At 47.4% G+C, this 20829-nt stretch overlaps 2 protein-coding genes across 2 annotated transcripts in view; one reads left to right on the forward strand and one right to left on the reverse strand.

Annotated features, from left to right (window-relative positions):
* ABCG5 (ATP binding cassette subfamily G member 5) overlaps positions 1-19105 on the reverse strand; it is a 34848-nt gene extending 15743 nt beyond the window's left edge. Inside the window, exons 1-10 of the mRNA XM_024118974.3 lie at positions 18824-19105; positions 18015-18136; positions 9736-9872; positions 9555-9653; positions 5079-5211; positions 3376-3515; positions 2490-2619; positions 1436-1649; positions 1148-1353; positions 196-334 (exon numbers count right to left, since the gene is read on the reverse strand). Of these exons, the coding sequence (XP_023974742.1) occupies positions 196-334; positions 1148-1353; positions 1436-1649; positions 2490-2619; positions 3376-3515; positions 5079-5211; positions 9555-9653; positions 9736-9872; positions 18015-18136; positions 18824-18969 (1466 nt within the window). The 5' untranslated portion in view covers positions 18970-19105. The remainder of the gene's footprint in view (positions 1-195; positions 335-1147; positions 1354-1435; positions 1650-2489; positions 2620-3375; positions 3516-5078; positions 5212-9554; positions 9654-9735; positions 9873-18014; positions 18137-18823) is intronic.
* Positions 19106-19305: 200 nt separating this feature from the next.
* The window catches only part of ABCG8 (ATP binding cassette subfamily G member 8), a 19138-nt gene continuing 17614 nt past the window's right edge, over positions 19306-20829 (forward strand). Inside the window, exon 1 of the mRNA XM_007113598.2 lies at positions 19306-19410. Coding sequence (XP_007113660.1) covers positions 19348-19410 — 63 coding nt within the window. The 5' untranslated portion in view covers positions 19306-19347. The remainder of the gene's footprint in view (positions 19411-20829) is intronic.

The raw sequence follows: 20829 nt of genomic DNA on the forward strand, positions 1-20829 counted from the left end.
GGGAGGGGCCCCAACAGTGAGAGGCCCGCGTACCGCAAAAAAAAAAAAAAAAAAAAAAAAAGGCAGACCCTCCAGAGCAGAGAGCTGTTTACCCTGGGGCTCTCCCTCCACAGGTCCCACTGGCCATGTGGGACCCCACCCTCTGGGAAGCATGGCCCGGGAAAACTGAAGGCCTCTGGACACCCTCTTCCTTACCAGTAGCACACGCTGCAGAATATTATGGTGGCAATGACGCTGAAGGGGAGAACGTGCAGCGCGTAGGCTAGCAGCATCTGCCACTTCTGGTACAGGCCATCCTCGCTCTCCTGATCGCTGACGGCTCGCAACACAGGAACTGGGCATGGGAGGCAGGTTGCAGAACAGCCGGTCACCACACAGCTGGAGGAGGTGGGGTGCTAGCCCAGGCTAACCTGAGATCTATCAGCACTGGATGGTGAGGACCAGCTGGGGCCCCCTAGTCATGGAGAAAAGGAACCTGACATCCATAGAACTATAAATACCCCCACCCCAGAAATCCACACTCTACATGAATTACAATAGGATTACAAAAGCTGTCACAATTTATTTCCATCTCTCTAAAGTGGGGGGGAGGGGTGTCACCAATTCAAGAACACACATGCAAAAGGGACACAAATGAGTGACGTGAGGCACTCTGTCCTCTTTTCACGCAGGGTGTTGGCACAGAACATCAGGCAACTAGGTATTGCCTCTGGACTCCCACTGAGTTTGAAAACCGGGTGTTGGCTGTCCTAAAATAGGCTCCAAAAAGAACGTTAACAGTGCAAAGTTGGCCAGGCATCCGGGCCCCCATGGGCTGTGCCTCCTAATGGATAAGAGAAGATACCAGGGCTGATCTTCTAAAAACCCTGCCCAAACTCTGCCGCATCCTCTCCTCATAACTTCATGCTTGCCTGGATCCTCAGAGACCCTCAGGGAGATCCACTTGGTGACCTAATTCCCACTAAGGTGTTACTAATTCACAAGTTACCTTGTCCCAGAGAGAGAACCTGGAAGGGGCCAGGTTGAGCTCAGAGAAATACCCCTATAATGGTGGAGTCTTGCAAGGTGTCGGCTGGAGAAAGGAGATATTCAGGGAGAGAGAAGCTCCCACGACCCCGGGGGCCCACCTCCTGGGCAGGGCACTCACACAAGTTCACAGCGTTGAGCATGCCTGTGTATGGGATGGCACCCACTAACTGGTACAGGAGACCCACACGGTCCTGGATGGCACCCTTCAGCACGTCGTTCTGGACCCGTAGAAGGAAGAAAACGATGCACAAACCCATGATCAGATTCTGAGTGAGACGCATAGTCACCGCCAGCTTATTTCTCATTAAGTTTCTCGTCACTCTCCTGAAAGCCAAACAACCCCGTTTTAATTGCTTTTCTTTTATGAGTGGATGTCTACCTATCTAAAATGGGGTGAGGCTCTTACCTCAAGAGAACACACAGTTTAGGAAGGGCTCCAGGAGAATCTTTGGTTTTGAAAGGGATCACTGGTAATGTTTTCAGGTGTTTTGTTCTTTCAATATCCTCCAAGGTTTTGCGATACATTGCTGATTCTTTGTAGGCAGATTCAATGGTCTGGACTCTCTTGTAGGTTTCTATCTCCCGTTCTTTGTTTTGGGTATCCACTGATGTCAGGTCCACTGAAATTTTTTTCCCACAAAAAAAATGACCCATGTGTTTTTAAATGCATATATATACACAGTGACTAATAATATATGTTCCATCATTGATTTAGGAGTGCTAGCCATGATACCTCATCTCATCAAAATAATACCTGTTGTTAATGCCCATCTATAAAATCAGAATATTTTAAAGCTACCACAGCAGGGCCATGAGGATCCTGATAGGCCTGTCTGGGAGAATTCAGAAGTTCAGCTAATTTTTCTCTGACAAAGTAGAAGTGCACCATTTCAAGAGAGATCGCCGGGACTTCCCTGGTGGCGCAGTGGTTATGAATCCGCATGCCAGTGCAGGGGACACGGGTTCAAGGCCTAGTCCAGGAAGATCCCACATGCCGCAGAGCAACTATGCCCATGCGCCACAACTACTGAGCCCGCGTGCCACAACTACTGAAGCCCATGTGCCTAGAGCCCGTGCTCCACAACAAGAGAAGCCACCGCAATGAGAAGCCCGCGCACCGCAACCAAGAGTAGCCCCTGCTCACCGCAACTAGGGAAAGACCACACACAGCAACTAAGACCCAACGCAGCCAAAAATAAATAAATAAAATAAATATATATATTTTTTAAAGTGAAGAGTAGTGGTAAAATGTTTTTTTAAAAAAAGAGATTCCCCCACCTCATTCCGATAGGTCATCTATGGCAAGTTAATTGGCTCAGCCAAATTAATTTTTTGAAGAGTAAAAACACCAAAACTAAAGGAGAAATAAAACCCACTTGTGCTGGTGTCATCTAGGCAGAAATCTGAGATGATAAAGTTTAAAAAACATATATGATAGGGACTGTGAAAGAAAAACTTACTATAAAAATCAAAAGGGTTTGAATGTTCGGGACAAGGGTAACTGCAGCCACTGAAGAAATCAAGCATTTCCACCGGTGTCCCGCAGAAAACCAGCTCTCCGCAGCTCAGAATGGCAATTTTATCAAAGAGCTGATTGAACGACAGACAGTGTTAGTGTGTAATCAGGTCACCACATCTTTATGGCAAATAAGTCTCAAGTAGTCAGTCCTTTGACTGTCTCAGCCATACATCAGTACTCTTACTGCGGCCATCGGAACCACTCAAAATGCCTCCCTTTTCCTTCCAGCCTGGGTTGCCACTGTGGGTCCTGCTGCCTCCCAGCCTGCACCCGGCATCATGTCTAGGATAGAGGACAGCTCATGAAACTGGTCAGAGGACCTAGGTTTGAGCCCCAGCCGTGCCCTGGAATGAGTGACCTTGGACAGAAAAAAATTTTTTTAATCTCAGATCCTCATCTATAAAAGGCAAATAATAGCTCCCTAAAAGGATCCTAGGAGATTAAGGTGAGATTTTGGGGAAGGAAATCTATATGATTTAGTGGAAAGACACAGACTTGAAAGCCAACTGGAATATGAATGCCAATTCCAGCTTTTTATTAACTGTGATATTGGCTCAATTTTGGATCATTTCTAAGTCTCACTCTTCCCCTCTGTAAAGTGAAAATACTGGTACCCACCTCACAGGGTTGTTGTGTGGATTAAAAGAGCTAGTGTATAGAAGGTATTTGGTACATGATAGGTGCTAAAAGAACTGAGTTTCCGTCCTTTGCCCTTCCCATCAGGATTGCTCTGGTTTAAGTACTAATCTCTACTCCAAGATCCCCAGCCCGGCACACATATACCCACCCTGGATGAGTTGAGCTGGAACAACAGACGTCCCCCTCACCTGGAAGAGCTCGGAGCGGGGCTGGTGGATGGTGAGGATCACGATGCGGTCCCTGCGAGCCAGCTCTGCTATGAGGACAACGATGTGATTTGCAGTCATGCAGTCCAGGCCTGTGGTTGGCTCATCAAAAAGCATGACCTCTGCGGCAAAGAAAGATCAGACATCTGAGTCACTGCCGAGCCTGGGCTCTGTGCTCTAGCCTCAGAAATGTGAACGGTTCCTTATTGAGCTGTCTTATCCCATCCAAACAGTGTGCGGTGAGCAGTACTTTACCCTGAGTCCAGGAGAAAGCACCTGACCTGGAAGGGCCCAACTCCCAGCTCCAGAGCACATCCCATCCTTAATCCTTGAAGGGACAAGGCAGCAACCACAGCAGGCCTCTCGTGTGGCACTATAGACTGTGTGGGCTCCATCCAGGGGACCCTAACAGGGAACAAGGGCTGGCAGGCTGGCACCCAGGTGTTTCTAAAAGGCTGAGAGGAGGCTGGTTAAAAAGGCAAAATCTCACAACATGGATAGACCTAGAGATTATCATAGTAAGAGAAGTCCAACAGAGAAAGACAAATATGATATCACTTATATGTGGAATCTAAAATAGGACACAAATGAACTTATCTATGAAACAGACTCACAGACATAGAGAACAGCCTTGTGGTTGTCAAGGGGGAGGGGGAGTGGGGGAGGGTGGATCAGGAATTTGGGGTTAGCAGATGCAAACTATTATACATAGGATGGATAAACAACAAGTTCCTACTGTATAGCACAGGGAACTATATTCAGTATCCTGTGATAAACCATAACGGAAAAGAATATGAAAAACAATGTGTATATATGTGTGTGTGTTTGTGTGTGTGTGTATGTATAACCAAATCACTTTGCTGTATAGCAGAAATTAACACAACACTGTAAATCAACTATACTTGAATACATTTTTTAAAAAGACATAATTTCACTTCATGTCTAGCACTTTCCAACACCAACTGCGTCTTTGCACTGAAGAAAACTCTGACCTGTGAAACAAAGTCCGAGATGGGACAGGCATTTGGATTCTTTAGAGGGTTTAACTGTAGCTTATTTCTACCCAAAAAGTACAGGGGCTCTTAAGAACATCCCTCTTATTTGTTCTGAAGACCGGGCAGTCTTGGTCTACCCAATGTGAAGAAAGTATCCAAATGTATCATGTCCTCTTCCAAGTGTATATAAGTGGCAGCGTTTCCCCAGAGAGTGGGGAGAATGAAGCCCGGCAGGAGAGGCAGGTGACTGGCTACCCCATCTTGATAGCCCCTCCTTCCAATATATATACTTTCTCATGTATCACTTAAAGTCCTATTTGAATTCCTGCCGTTTCATAAATACTTCTAGTCACAGCAAAACTCACTGGCTTTCCAGAGTAGACACGGTGGTGCTGCTCTAGTGAGAAGTAAGCAGGGACAGGGCATTCATGGAAGACCCTAACTGAACATTAACACGGACGCAGTGCTTCCAAGTCCAACAGCTCTTTTGTACTTGGATGATGGAATCACATCAGGAACTACTTAGATTTCCAAAGAAACTGGGTCCCCAGTTTGAGAAACCTCAGTGACTTCAGTTCCCAACCAACCAACCCCTTTCCAAATGGAGACTGTGAAGAAAGGGCTGAAAATGTCTGCAGACACAGGGAAGATACCAGGCAGCAGCCAGTAGCAGTTCTGGGTCCCACTTACTGGGATCCTGGAGGAGGTGGGCTGCGATGGAGACCCGGCGCCTCTCACCATGGGAAATTCCCCCAAAGTTGTAGTTGCCAATCAGTCGATCTGCCACGTGGCTCAGACTCAGCTCTGCCATGACTGCCTCCACCTGTAAGAGACACAATGTCCAGGAAGGCTGGTCACTGCTGGGCTGTGTCCCAATTCATGGGCTGAGGATGGCAGGGGAGAGGCAACACACTTCCCCTTGAGTGCCTGGGCCACTTCCAGACTCACCACATCCTAGGGAAAGCACACCTATTACAAGAGAATCCAATTTGGTTTAAATCACAATATATGTATCAGATTAAAATAAATAATATTGACATGAATTTTTTTTCAGAAGTCCTTACAGCAACAAAAAGCTGTTTCAACTTGCTTCAGGGAAAGTCAGCAGGAAACAATGCAGACTTTGTTGGACTCCTGTTTTCAGATGCTACAGTCGGTCCAGCCCACAGAGAAAATTCCCCCTAAGGCATAGTTACAATATAGCTTATTTTTTTAGTCTTTGGTATTTGAAACTTTATTATAATAAATGTTTTATATGTAAAAAAAAATCAATTTGGTTTGAACTAAACCTGGCTTCCCCTATGTAACCCAAATAAGTCCTGGAGTCCCATGTGGCCCAATCTCACTGTGGTTTTGCATCAGATATAATCCATCTATCAAAAGTAATTAAAAATAAAGCCAATCTTTGTTGGAATCTCTTTAAGGACTTTAAAAGGAACCCAGTTTGTAACTTACAGCCACACTTTTAAAACTTTCCTTTCCCCTAATTCTCTTCACTCTGCTTATCTTATACCTGCAGCTCCCTGAAATCCTCTGCTTACTCCTCAACTCCCCAAAACAATAATCACTAAAAAAAATTCTTTACTGACTCGTTAATCAAGAAGGTTGGCCTTTTCCCTCCCTCTCCCTCTTTCCTTCCTTAGCTTATCTCCTCACAGAGGCCCTTTCAAAAATCTCTATTTCTGGCCCTCCCCTGACTGAGTACCCCTATCTGCATTAGGCCCTGGGAAAAGCAGAGAGAAAGAGACTGGGAATACTTATATATATGGTAATGAGTTTTGTTCCCATACATCTCTAATGAGATTGTGTTTCTTTTATAATGAAAAAAGAGGACTTCCCTGGTGGTGCAGTGGTTAAGAATCCGCCTGCCAATGCAGGGGACACGGGTTCGAGCCCTGGCCCGGGAAGATCCCACGTGCCGTGGAGCAACTAAGCCTGTGCACTACCACTGCTGAGCCTGTGCTCGACAGCCTGCGAGCCACAACTACTGAGCCCACGTGCCACAACTACTGAAGCCCGCAGGCCTAGAGCCCGTGCTCCACAAGGGGAGCCACCACAGTGAGAAGCCCACGCACCGCAACAAAGAGTAGCCCCCGCTCACCACAGCTAGAGAAAGCCCACGTGCAGCAACGAAGACCCAACGCGGCCAAAAATAAATAAATAAATAATTTTAAAAAAATACCCTATTAAAAAATAACAACAACAGCAAACTAAATTGGAGTAAAGGAGGGGATGATTTATGGAACAAAGTTCCAGAGGAGACAGGGAGTGGGATCAATAGATGAAGCTTTGACCAAAAGAAAGGGATACATCTGAAATAGATACAAAGGAATAAGGAGGAGGTTAGAAATGCATAAGTAAACCAGTAGGATTGTCTCTTCTTGCCATCAGAGTGGAAGGATTCTGGAATTGAGCTTCACTTGACATGGCAAGGTTTATGTGTTCACCAGCCAGGGCAGATTCCTGAGTGTCCCTTTCATCTGCTCTGCAACAGCAAGAAAGGAGTAAAGCTTGCCCCTCCTGGCTCAGAAGCAATGGACAGAGGAGACATTTACTTCATCTGTTTCAGATGTCTCTGGCTAGAAGCCTCTCCCATGTTTTGCAAACACTGCTGGGAAGAGAATTCACAGAGTCTTGGAAGGGACCACTGGGATCATCAATCCTCTCCATGCTATGTGATTTCACATAAACTGATTCATTCCTCACATCAGCTCCAGGAGAGATGCATTATTACTCTATCTATTTTAGAAAAGAAAACAGATCCTCAGACAGGTTCATAGATTGCCCAAGGTCACACCATGGCAGAGCTGGGACTGAGAGTAAACTGTGTGGGTTCTCAAGTGGTCCAAGAAGCACAAGGGCGGACAAAGCCTGCCACATCAATCATGGCTTTATGTTCAGGTTCGCAGAGGACAAAAGCAGATCTGCCGCACTCTCTGCTCTGTTATCACAGGCGCTTCCTTCTCCCTAAACTACTTTGTCAGGATTTTACATCCTGTGGACTGGATTTGCTCAGAAAGTACTCTCAAGCAGGGAGAACTTTATGATAGGAAACTTTGCAGGACACTTAGGGGCTGCCAGTGCCAGGGAGAGGGACCATTCACAGGGGGCAAATTTGCCATCAAGCAACTTCAGGTACCTTGAATTTTCTGAATATTTATGCAAATATGTGCATTTTCAGGGGAAAATGTTCGGTGGCTTTCTCAGATTCTCTCCCTGGGGTATGTGATGTAAATGGATCACTGTCTCAAAAGAATCTGCTTATGACTTCATTCTCCAACTCAAATACCAATGAGATCCTCTCCTACCCATTTTAGACACAAAAATACTAAAGCAGGCAGACAGGAAGCCTACATAGGGGCTCACCTGTCACTCGCTGTCAGGGCAGCTAAGTCACGTGAACATGCCTGTGCCTCCCCGAGGGCCAAATTCCGACCTCTGTCTTCTCAGACCACAGTGAGGCCCAGGGAGGCATGATGGAGCCAGAGGACGTGGGTCCATGGCCCAGCTCTGCCAGTCCCAGGTGTTGGATCTTAATATCCTTGGGGGTCAGTTTCTTGATCTGAAAGTTGGAGATAACGCCTCCCTCATAGAGCTGATGCCAGAATGAAATGAGATGTGTGTGAACAAGGCCTGACGGATGCCAGCCACCTATGAGAGCCCAGAGAATAAGCTGGTAGAACAGCAAGAACCTCGCAATGCCTTCTGAGCACTCTAAGGTAACCTCCAGGTAGGAACAGGGCTAGTCCTCACTCTGTGGGGCTAATGGTCTTTCTTGAAGGTTCCTGTGGAGTGAAAGCTATGCTCCAACACGTCCAGGACTCTGAAACAGAAGAATGCCCTTTCCTGACTTGGCATGACAACAAACAAGCCTGCTGGTACTCTGGACACAGTTCAGACCTAGCTGCACTCGCCAAGCCCTGTCTGAGAGTCCAGCACCAGGGACAAGAGGAGTAACTCCCTGGTGACAGGCTCAGAGGTGCCTGATAAAAATGGAGTAACCTACTGCCCCTTCAGCTGAGATGGAGGATTCCCTTGGCGCCTCAATGGCATTAAAGAAAGACTAGCTTTGGAGCCTGAAGTGCAGATGTAATTTGTGTGCCCAGGAGGAACCTTCACTGAGGCCTCAGAGTGGTGAAGCCTCTGAGGCAGATGTCACCAGTGATCTCTGGCACCTCTGAGAGCCAGTTTCCCAGAGAACTGTGCCTGCTTTGCAGGTGGCACGTTGACCTGTCCTTGGTTGTATGCTTCCAGCCCAGACAGAAACGAGGCAATGTTTCCAGGTAAGGTCCCTGTGAGTTTACTTGCAGCCTCTTCCAAATCAGGTCCACTTAAAGAAACAGATTGGTGGGGCTTCCCTGGTGGCGCAGTGGTTGCGCGTCCACATGCCGATGCAGGGGAACCGGGTTCGCGCCCCGGTCTGGGAGGATCCCACGTGCCGCGGAGCGGCTGGGCCCGTGAGCCATGGCCGCTGAGCCTGCGCGTCTGGAGCCTGTGCTCCACAACGGGAGAGGCCACAACAGAGGGAGGCCCGCATACCACAAAAAAAAAAAAAAGAAACAGATTGGAACTTAGAGTTGACAATTCAATAGCTCCTCCTTCACCAACTGAATCCAGTTTGGATGAGGCACATGAAAGACGCCTCAAAGAAAGTTGAGAAAAATCTCAACAGGGCTGCAGGGCAACGCACAGTGAGGAAAATAGCCGTATCCGTTCAAACACAGAGCTTTCAGGACAGCGCCACCCAACAGAAATATCACACAAGCCACATTTAGAATTTAAATATTTTAGTGGCCACATTTTAGAGAGTGGAAAGAAACAGATGAAATGAATTTTAGTGGTATAATTTCTTTAACCCAATACAACCAAAACAGTTCCATTTTGACCAATAATCAATATCTTAAAAATTGTTAATGAGATATTTCACATTCTGTGGTTCCAGACTAAGTTCCTGAAATCTGGTGTGTATTTTACACTCACAGCACATCTCAAGTAGGTCTAGTCAGTTTCAAGTGCCCCAAAGCCACCTGTGACTAGCGGCTGCCAGCGCAGCCCTAGACTCTTAAAGGGTGAAGAGCGAAGGGGAGGAAGGGGCAAGCGGAGGGACGAGGGGGTTGCAAAGCCACAGCGGGGTGATCCTTTGGGTGGCCCCGGGGCGGTACCCACCTTCTTCTGGAAGAAGCCCTGGGAGCCGCCGCGGATGGCCAGCAGCGCCGTGTAGCACAGCGTCTCGCGGACCGTGAGGCTGCTCAGCAGAGTGTCGCTCTGCAGGGGAGGGATGTGTCAGCAGCCCCCCGCTGGGTGCGGGGCCAGCGGGCAGCCGGGCAGGGGCCGGGGACGCGCGCACCTGCAGGACGTAGGAGAAGCAGTCCTGGAACTGCTCCCTGCGCAGCGCCCGGCCGTTCACGAACACGTCCCCGAGCAGGGTCCCCGTGCGCCGCAGCCTCCCGGACATGGCGTCCAGCAGGGTGGTTTTCCCCGAGCCTGGGAGGCGACAAGAGAAGGTCCTGGAGGAGGCCCCCTGCACGAGGCCTCGCGGGAACTTCCCGAGACCCTCGGTGAACCCGCGGTCCAGCCCTGACTTGTTCTCTCTTTGGCCTCATGCGACAAGCTCATGGCTGCAATGAGTCCTTCCAGCTTGTCTCCTCAATGAGAGGGGACAAGCTGTTTCTCTCCTCCACATCAGGACTGGAGGAGCTTTGTCCGCCTGTTTGTTTGTTTTTAAAGCTGCTTGAGGCTGAAAAAGAAAATACAGGATCAGAATAAAAGGAAAACCGGGGTTCTTGGAAACGTTTGGATCCTAGGACATCTGAATTTGTTTTTGTGACCCCCTGGGATCCTCTGGTGGTTCCTGAATGTAGGCGACACTGCCCAGAGCCTCGCTGATTTAATCAAGTGTGGTCTGAGGACAAGCAGCCTCATCACCACCTGAGAGCTTTTGTTAGAAATGCAGAATCTCAGGGCCCAACTCCTAACTCAGATTCTGCTTTTTACAAGATCCCTGGGTAGTTCTCATGCATATTAGAGTTTGAGAAGCACTAGCTTAGTGAGTCCTTTGGTTAAAACCAAGTTGGCCTCAGCCTACCCTGAGAGACTTGGGCATAACCCAGCTGGTTGTCGCTAAGAACTTGCCCACAGAGGAGATGGGATGAACTAAGTGCCCTGTGCTGAGGTGACGGGAGGGTGAGGTTTCTCCTGGTTTGCTTTTTCTAGGGTTAGAGTGATCCTTTAGGGTAGGACACCAGCTGGCCCTTCCCATACACAAGCTTACATGGGCCCAGAGAGTTAATGGAGACAGGAACAGGAGTCACCAGGCCTTTCCTGACCAAGGCTTTTAAGCAGTTAGAATGAGTAACAGAGAAAATAGGCAGGAGGTTCTGGGCTGTCTGGGAAGGTGGCAATAGAATTCTACTGAGGATTTGATGACTTGTGCAAAACCAAAGGAAAGATCTTTTGTTCAAATATTTTAAAGAAACTGCTGGTTGCTCTGAGGGGTGCAAAGATGAATAAGCCAAGCTCCTGGAGCAGTGGTTTTCTTATCTAACCCATGACTGACAAAGCTCAGAATCAGGGCTTCCCTGGTGGCGCAGTGGTTGAGAGTCCACCTGCTGATGCAGGGGACACGGGTCCGTGCCCCAGTCCGGGAAGATCCCACATGCCGCAGAGTGGCTGGGCCCGTGAGCCATGGCCGCTGAGCCTGTGCGTCCGGAGCCTGTGTTCCGCAACGGGAGAGGCCACAACAGTGAGAGACCCGCGTACCGCAAAAAAAAAAAAAAAAAAAAAAAGCTCAGAATCAGCCCCAGTATGTTCAGGTAGAGGTCAGCGTGGGGAAGGGAGCAGAGTTTTTGTAAAGAAATAAAATGTGACTTCACTGGGGTTGCCTTTCAAAATGTGCTCTGTCTCAGTCACGATATTAAGCCTGTCTGTGGTTCTTCTAACTAGTAGCCTCCCTAGCCTTACATTTCTGGGATCCAATCTCAACTCTGACAGACCTTCCAAAGAGCCTGTAACCTGGATTCCAGTTCTACCACTATCTCAAAACTAGCCTCCTTCTTTGTTGCCGAATCCAATAGATGCTCCTCTGTATGTTGTTTGACTTCTCGGCAGCAGTTGATACTGTTGCTTGCCCTTCTCTGTAAATCTCTCTCCCTTGGCCTTGATGCCACCTCATCCTCTTGGTTTAATCCTGCTGGTCTGGCTGCTCCTTCTCAGCCTCTTGTAGGTGACCCTCAGGGTTCCTCTCATGTCACGCATCCTCACTGAGCAACAGTGAGCACCAACTTGCTAGACAGCAGGTGAGGGAGCCACTTTAGAAGTAGCTTCTCCAGCCCCATTCAAGCCTTCAGATGACTGCAGCCCCAGCTGACATCTGACTACCACCTCATGAGGGACCCCAGATAGAAGCATCCAACCAAGGCACTCCCAAATTTCTGACTTGTAGAAACACTGAGAGATAATTAATGATTTTTATTAAGTCACTTAGTTTGGGGATCCTTTTTTAAACATAGAAAAAGGTAACTAATATTATCCTTTTTTGAACATGTGTCAAATACCTATTAACTCATTAATGAGGGTACCAGCAGGATGACAAAAAAGGATTCATATCCTCATTCAAAAAAGGATATAAGGGACTTCCCTAGTGGCACAGCCATTAAGAATCCACCTGCCAATGCAGGGGACATGGGTTCAATCCCTGACCTGGGAAGATCCCACCTGCCACAGAGCAACTAAGCCCGTGCGCCACAACTACTGAGCCCACACAGTGCAACTACTGAAGCCTGCGTGCTCTAGGGCCCGCATGCCACAACTACTGAGCCTGCATGCCTAGAGCCTGTGCTCCACAACGAGAAGCCACTGCAATGAGTAGCCCGCTCACCGCAGCAAAGAGTAGCCCCCGCTAGCCGCAAGTAGAGAAAGCCCATGTGCAGCAACGAAGACCCAATGCAGACAGGAAAAAAATAATAATAAGAATATAAGAAACTAGTATGTACAAGCAGTGGAGAAAAGAAGATTGGAATAAGTGGCAAAGTTAGATGCAATAATGGTTAATGCCCTAGGATGTGACACCAAAGGGACAGGTAACAAAAGAAAAAGTAGAGAAACTGGACTTCATGAAAATTTTAAACTTATGTTTTTCAACCAAAGACACTATCCACAGAGCAAAAAGGCAGCCCAAAGAATGAGAGGAAAATATTTGCAAACCTTATATCTGATAAAGGATTAATATCCAGAATATATAGAGAGAACTTCTAAAACTCAACAATGACAACAACAACAACAGGAAACAAACAACCCGGTTCAAGATTGGGTAAAGGACTTGAATAGACATTTCTCCAAAGAAGATACACAGATGGCCAATGAGCACATGAAAAAATGTTCAACATTACTAATCAGTAGGGAAATATAAATCAAAACTACAATGAGATACTACCTCATACACAACAGCTACAATAAAAAAAAAATAGAAAATAACAAGTGTTGGTTAGGATGCGGAAAAACTGGAACCTTTGTGCACTATTGCTGGGAATATAAAATAGTATAGCCACTGTGGAAAAGAGTATAGAGGTTCTAAAAAAATTAAAAATAGAATTATCATATGATCCAGCAATTCCACTTCTGGATATATACTTCAAAGAACTGAAAACAAGGTCTTGAAGATATTTGTACACCCTTGCTCATAGCAGCATTATTCACAATAACTAAAATGTGGAAGCAATCAAAGTGTCCATTAATGGATGAATGGATAAGCAAACTATGTCTCTACATACAATGGAATATTACTCAGCCTTAAAAATGAAGGAAATTTTGCAATACGCTACAACATGGGTGAACAATGAAGATATTGTAAGTGAAATAAGCCAGTTAAAAAAGATAAATACTGTATGATTCCATGTATATGAGGTACTTTGAGTAGTCAAAATCATAAAAGCACGAAGTGTAATGGTGGTTGCCAGGGGCTGAGAAAATGACAGAAGGGGAGTTATTATTTAATAAGAATAGTTTCGGGACTTCCCTGGTGGCGCAGTGGTTAAGAATCTGCCTACCAGTGCAGGGGACACGGGTTGGATCCCTGGCCCGGGAAGATCCCACATGCCGCAGAGCAACTAAGCCCGTGCGCCACAACTACTGAGCCTGCGCTCTAGAGCCCACAAGCCACAACTACTGAGCCCATACACCACAACTACTGAAGCCCATGCACTCTAGGGCCCGCATGCTGCAACTACTGAAGCCCACGCGCCTAGAGCCTGTGCTCCACAACAAGAGAAGCCACTGCAATGAGAAGCCCGCGTGCCACAACAAAGAGTAGCCCCCACTCGCCACAACTAGAGAAAGCCCATGCACAGCAACAAAGATCCAATGCAGCCCAAAAAAAAAGAAGAATAGTTTTACTTTTACAAGATGAAAGGTTGTGGGGATGGATGGTGGTGATGGTTGCACAACTGTGTGAATGTATTTAATACCACTGAACTGTACACTTTAAAATGGTTAAGAAGGTACACAAAAATATACTCAAAATGGCTTAAAGCCTTACATACAAGACACCATAAACTCCTAGAAGAGAACACAGGTAAAACGTTCTCTGACATAAATTGCAGCAATGTTTTCTTAGGTCAGTCTCCCAAGGCAAAAGAAGTAAAAGCAAAAGTAAACAAATGGAACCTAATCAAACTTATAAGCTTTTGCACAGCAAAGGAAACCATAAAGAAAATGCAAAAACAACCTACGGACTGGGAGAGAATATTTGCAAACGATGCAACCAACAAGGGCTTAATTTCCAATATATACAAACAGCTCATACAGCTCAATATCAAAAAAACAAACAACAATCAAAAAATGGGCAGAAGACCTAAATAGACATTTCTCTAAAGCAGACGTACAGACGGCCAACAGGCACATGAAAAGATGCTCAACACGGCTAATTTTTAGAGAAATGCAAATCAGAACTACAATGAGGTATCGCCTCACACCAGTCAGAAAGGCCATCATTAAAAAGCCTACAAATAACAAATGCTCCAGAGGGTGTGGAGAAAGGAAACCCGCCGACACTGTTGGTGGGAATGTAAATTGGTGCAACCACTATGGAAAACAGTATGGAGGTTCCTTAAAAAACTAAAAATAGACAACCTAAGTGTCCATCAACAGATGAATGGATAAAGATGTGAGATATATATATAAAATATAAATATATAAATATAAAAATACACACACATGCACGACATAATGGAATATTACTCAGCCATAAAAAAGAGTGAAATAATGCCATTTGCAGCAACAGGGACAGACCTAGAGATTATCATACTAAGTGAAGCAGGACAGAGAAAGACAAAAATCATATGATATCACATATGTGGAATCTAAAAGATGACACAAATGAACTTATTTACAAAACAGAAACAGACTCACAGACATAGTAACAAACTTATGGTTACCAAAGGGGAAAGGGGGCGGGGGAGGGATAAATTAGGAGCTTGGGATTAACAGACTATGGAAAACAGTATGGAGGTTCCTTAAAAAACTAAAAATAGACAACCTAAGTGTCCATCAACAGATGAATGGATAAAGATGTGAGATATATATATAAAATATAAATATATAAATATAAAAATACACACACATGCACGACATAATGGAATATTACTCAGCCATAAAAAAGAGTGAAATAATGCCATTTGCAGCAACAGGGACAGACCTAGAGATTATCATACTAAGTGAAGCAGGACAGAGAAAGACAAAAATCATATGATATCACATATGTGGAATCTAAAAGATGACACAAATGAACTTATTTACAAAACAGAAACAGACTCACAGACATAGTAACAAACTTATGGTTACCAAAGGGGAAAGGGGGCGGGGGAGGGATAAATTAGGAGCTTGGGATTAACAGATATACACCACTATATATAAAATAAACAACAAGGGGACTTCCCTGGCGGTCCAGTGGTTAAGACTCCATGCTTCCACTGCAGGGGGTACAGAGTCGAACCCTGATCGGCTAACTAAGACCTCGCTGCCTCATGACGTGGCCAAAAAAACTAATAAAGTAGATAAAATAAACAACAAGGACCTACTGTATAGCACAGGGAACTATATTCAATATCTTATAATAACCTATAATGAAAAAGAATCTGAAAAAGAACATATATATAACTGAATCACTTTGCTGTACACTTGAAACTAACACGTTACAAATAACTATACTTCAATAAAAAATAAAAATAAAAATAAATTAAATGGTTAAGATGGCATATTTTACATTATGTATATTTTACCACAATTTAAAAAAAAAGAAAAAAAGGGTTAATGCCCTACAGGGCCATAAAACTGTGACCTTTGGGTTTATCCTCTCTAAATGGACAGAAATCACCTGTAACTAAATAGTCTTCTGCAAGGGAGCATGCAGCCTAGAGTCGAGGTCCTAAATGATCAAAAATAATGAGTCAAATAAAATTACCTTCCCCTGGAGTGTTGGTTGACTAGGCAGGCTTGCATTATGCAGACCATTCTCTAATGAGACTTTGAACACCTAAGTCATCTTTTGCCTCACTAGTAAAGATTTGATAAACAATACTGCTTTAGATGAGACACCAATGAAATCCTGTTATTTTCTGAAAAACTAGGAGTAATTCATAGAATTAATTCATTTGCTTAATCATTTATTCAGCAAATACTTATTAAGCACCTATGATGTGGCCAGCCGTCTCCTAACTGTTGAGGATACAGCAGAAAAAAAAAAAAAAAAAGACCAAGCTCCCACCCTCAGGGAACTTGCAGTCTACCTTGAATTCACGTTCAGTATAAAAGGATGGACAGTCATAAAACCATGATAAGGTATCATCAGACACCAGCCCATGAGCCCCTAGAACAGGGGCCTCCACCCACTGTTCTGTCGAGATGTGCATGAAGATTTACATTGGCCTGTGGGACACACTTCCGAGAAGTGGGTTCAATTCCTTGTTGTGCTGCATGCCACCCTTTTTTATCCTACACAAGGAAGGAAACAAGTGACACATTATTATAGGAATAACTCAGCTTTTCTTTTTAAAGAAGTATAATTATCAAAAGGAAAATTAGGATGACCCTGGATGTTATGGTACATGCATACAATTAGAAATAGTTAAAAACTGTAAAAAGAAAATAAAAGGAGGGACTTCCCTGGCGGTCCAGTGGTTAGGACTGCCAAGGGCCCAGGTTCAATCCCTGGTCAGGGAACTAAGATCCCGCAAGCCGCGTGGCAGAGCCAAAATAGGGAAAAAAAAAAAAAAGGAAATCTCAGGGAAGTGTAACCATTCTCGCCAGTGAATTCCTTTTCATTTCATCTTAACAACACTACTGTTACCATCCAGCTGTCCCCCCCACTGCAGCAGGGGAGTGGCTGTGGATTTAACTCCCCAGGTGGAAAGAGACTAACCATGCTTAACAGACTTATATTGCTCACCTCTATTAAAGAGAGCAATGCAAGTGAAGACTGGCAGGAAGGGTCAACAATTTGCAAGCAAGAACTCCATTAAGAGGCTCCTGGGAAGCCAATTTGTCCTAATCTTTCGACCTTAAAATGCAGGATAACCTAGTGTAGTGGACCCTTGTGATGTGCCACACAGATGCCCTCTTCAGGGCCAATGCACCCATCCCCCCATAGCTGTGCATCCTCAGCTGTGACCTTCACAGGGCATTGCCCCAGCCTCAAGGGGCTGCCTCCCCGGAGGCTCCACCCTCCCCAGCAATGACTTGCTGATGCAGGGAAATAGGAGGGGAAGAATGAGGTGGGGAACGGGCACATAGACAGCCTCGGTGGAATCTGTGATATTTAACTCCTTTAAAAAAACAAAAAAGGGGGCTTCCGTGGTGGCGCAGTGGTTGAGAATCTGCCTGCCAATGCAGGGTACACGGGTTCGAGCCCTGGTCTGGGAAGATCCCACATGCCACGGAGCAACTAGGCCCGTGAGCCACGACCACTGAGCCTGCGCGTCTGGAGACTGTGCTCCACAACAAGAGAGGTCGCGATAGTGAGAGGCCCGCGCACCGCGATGAAGAGTGGCCCCCGCTCGCCACAACTAGAGAAAGCCCTCGCACAGAAACGAAGACCCAACACAGCCAAAAAATAAATAAATTTTAAAACAAAACAAAACAAAAAAGGATCTGAAGTAAATACGGTATAATGTTAAGATTTGATAAAGCAGAGGTTAAGACACAAACATTCTTTATTTACTCTCTATCTTGCCTGTGTGTTTGAAACACATCATAATTTTTAAAAGACCAATGAATATGGGGGATAAATGGGCATCTTTGTGCTTATTTAATTCCTTTTCCCATCTCCAGGCAGGAAAATTGTGTTTACTGAGCACCCCTATATGCCAGGCACTGTGCTAGGTGCTTCCCAAACTGAGATATGAATTAACTTACACGTTCGGCAGGCCTTCGTTTTTTTCAAGGATCTTCCTAAAGATTACACATTAGCACCAGGTTCTATTCACAGTCACACAGGTCATCAGATGTCACTCTAATATCAGACCTGTGGCCTCCTTGGTACAACTTAAACCTGTTTCCTCAATGTGGTGTTCAAATCAAGCCACAGACTCTTTCGAGTCCTCATGGAGAATTTAGGGAACTCCCTCCCCAGCTTACCTGAGCTCCCTAAGATGCACATGATCTGCCCACTCTCGACGTACAAGGAGACATCTTTGAGGATCTGCCTGGTCCACTTCTGTCGGCGAGATGCGATGTCCCACCAGGGCCCCACGCAGTGGCTTTAAAGGAAACCCCGCGAGGGAAAGGCAGCATGGGGTTCTGGAAGGGTCCAGCCCCTTGTCCCCCAGCACCAATCCCAGCTCTGCCCAGCCCGAGTTGTCTCTGGACAGGTTCCTAAGTGTGTTTCAGCCTCAGTGTCCTGCTCTGTAGACCCTGGCAGGTAGTGACAGCAGATCATCTCTATAAAGCACCTGTCCAGCAGCTGCTCTGAATACCAGCTCTCTCTGACTGGCTGGCAGATGGCAAACAGGACACTGTTTATTCCTTCGGCTGACCCTGCGTTCCTTCACCCAGTTTCGTTACACCTCATGCTCCCAGCACCCCCATTCCCCAAGGGCTCGCCATCCAGATAGGGAAGGCCATCGACAAGGGAGACACAGGGGGAAGGGGCACAAAGCAGGGGAAGGCGGCAGAGCACAGCTGCTGCATCTGTCGTTTGTCATAGCTTCCAGTCCTGCTGTGGACGGGAGGACGGGCCGTTCACCAAGGCCCCTCACTTCCCTCTGGCAGCCCTTCCCCCTCCTCTCTCCACCTCCACCCACTAGACAAGGAGCCCAAGCCTCCATGCATGCCCCCCATTAGTGAGGAAAGCCAGCAGAGGGCAGGGAGGCCCACTCACCTCAGGCCATGCCTGTCCCTGACCACAGCTCAAAGCTCCCAGCAGATGAAAGAGTCACTGGCCTTACCTGACACTGTAGGAGGCATGGAGGATGCCCAGGCTGTGTCGAGGCTTAGAAGCAGCTGCAGGAACCTCCTCTAGGGAGCACGGAGAGCTTCTGTTTACCTGGAGTTCCGAGGACCCCGCAGGGGTCAAAGAGTGGAGTTCACTCATGGCCAACGGGCCGCAGAGACAGGTGAATTTTCTCGCCTGACCCTCCCTGGGGCGGCCTCAGCCGAGGAGCCAGAGGCAGACAGTCCCGCCTGCCCCTCACCGGGCCCTGGAGCCCCTCCTCAGGCCTTCCCAGTGGCGGGCCTGGGTTTGGCCGTGGATGCCATTATCTGATGTACCTTTAGCCAGAGTGTGTCTGCGTGTTATCTCGGCAGCGGGCAGAGCACACAGCCCGTGTTTGTAGGAGGGCTTGCCAGAGAGGAATGCTGGGAGCCAGACCAGAGGTTGCCGAGCTCTGGGAGACAGAGAACGTCGGCCCTGGCCGGCAGTGGTTAAGTCCAAAGGAAGCTGCAGAGACGGGCGCAGACGCCACTGGGCCCCATGGCTGAGGAGGCCCCACAGGAGACAGGGCTGGGGGACAGGGCTGCTCCCCAGGATGACTCGGTGAGTGATGGGGAGTCACCACAGTCCTGGTGGGAGGGGGCGCACTGGACCTTTCTCTCCGTCAGGAACTTTCGGTCCTAACTCACCAGCAGGACCCACAAGCAGAGTGAGGACATGACAGCAGGACTCCACCTCCCGGGCGCCAGAGGGCTGAGGGGAGCAGACTCAGGGGCCAGGGGTTGGTGGGGGGCCTCTGAGGTCACTTCCTGTCCTAAGACGTGCTCCTACAGGGAAATGATGTTCTTGTTTGCGACTTGAGCTGATCTGGCTTCTTTCCAAATGAGGCTCCATCACGGAAATGCGCTCACACCTCCCGGGGACATTGCAGTGTCTCCTCTGTCCGTGTGGCTGTCAAGCTCAGAGCCTCAGTGGCAGCAAACTGATGAGACAGGATGGCAGAGGACTTTGTGGGAACATCAGAATTTATGCTCCAAATACAGCAGGCGGTCGTAAGATCCCGGAGAGAGCTGGAAGGAATACACGACACGAGGGGGCCAAGAGGTACAGGGTCTCTGCCCTCATTTTACATGAGAAATGTTTGCCTGAAAAATGGCCTTTGACTGAAATCAGAATGTGGGTGGGGTTTGAAGCAAGAAGTGAAATCGGAAGACAGAAAGGATGCAGATGTCCACCCTCCACCCCCGCCTCAGGCCACTGTCCCGTCTGTCTTTTCTGGCTGTGAGTGGGCTGAGGGGTGGGGACAGAAAGACATGAAGGGCTGAGGGCTCCACACTACAGGAAGGGCCACAGGCCACCTGGACTGGCCTTGAGTGGCTAGGACCTGACTTCAGCCAGGGCCCAGGAACCCACCACTCCCAGTCAGCTCTGCAGCCACAGAAGGTGAGCAGCTGTGCTCTGGGACTACCCCGTGGGGCCAACAGATGCCGGGAAAGGATTCCTAGGAGCCGTGACTGCAGTGCTTGCTCACAGCCTGAACAGGAGACAAAGTCCCCCGTGGCTTTGGGGACACTTTCTAGAAGGTCTGACAATTCAGCCACCACCGCTTGGGATGCAAAGAACTGCCCGAATCTGACATCCAGGAATGTGTGCAGGCCCTGCCATTTCCAATTGCCTTTTCTCCACTCCCGTTATTCAAGGTGCCAAGCGACAGTTTGCCCCTAACATTTATGGAGCCTGGAACAAGAGGCTGAGGGCTATGTACCCTATGTCTAGATATTTAAAAGTTATCAGTCAGGGGCTTCCCTGGTGGCACAAGTGGTTGCGCGTCCGCCTGCCGATGCAGGGGAACCGGGTTCGCGCCCCGGTCTGGGAGGATCCCACATGCCGCGGAGCGGCTGGGCCTGTGAGCCATGGCCGCTGGGCCTGCGCGTCCGGAGCCTGTGCTCCGCAGCGGGAGAGGCCCCGGCAGAGGGAGGCCCGCATACCACAAAAAAAAAAAAAAAAAAAAAAAAAAAAGTT

Source organism: Physeter macrocephalus, chromosome 12 (assembly GCF_002837175.3).
Source record: "Physeter macrocephalus isolate SW-GA chromosome 12, ASM283717v5, whole genome shotgun sequence".
NCBI classification, from domain to species: domain Eukaryota; kingdom Metazoa; phylum Chordata; class Mammalia; order Artiodactyla; family Physeteridae; genus Physeter; species Physeter macrocephalus.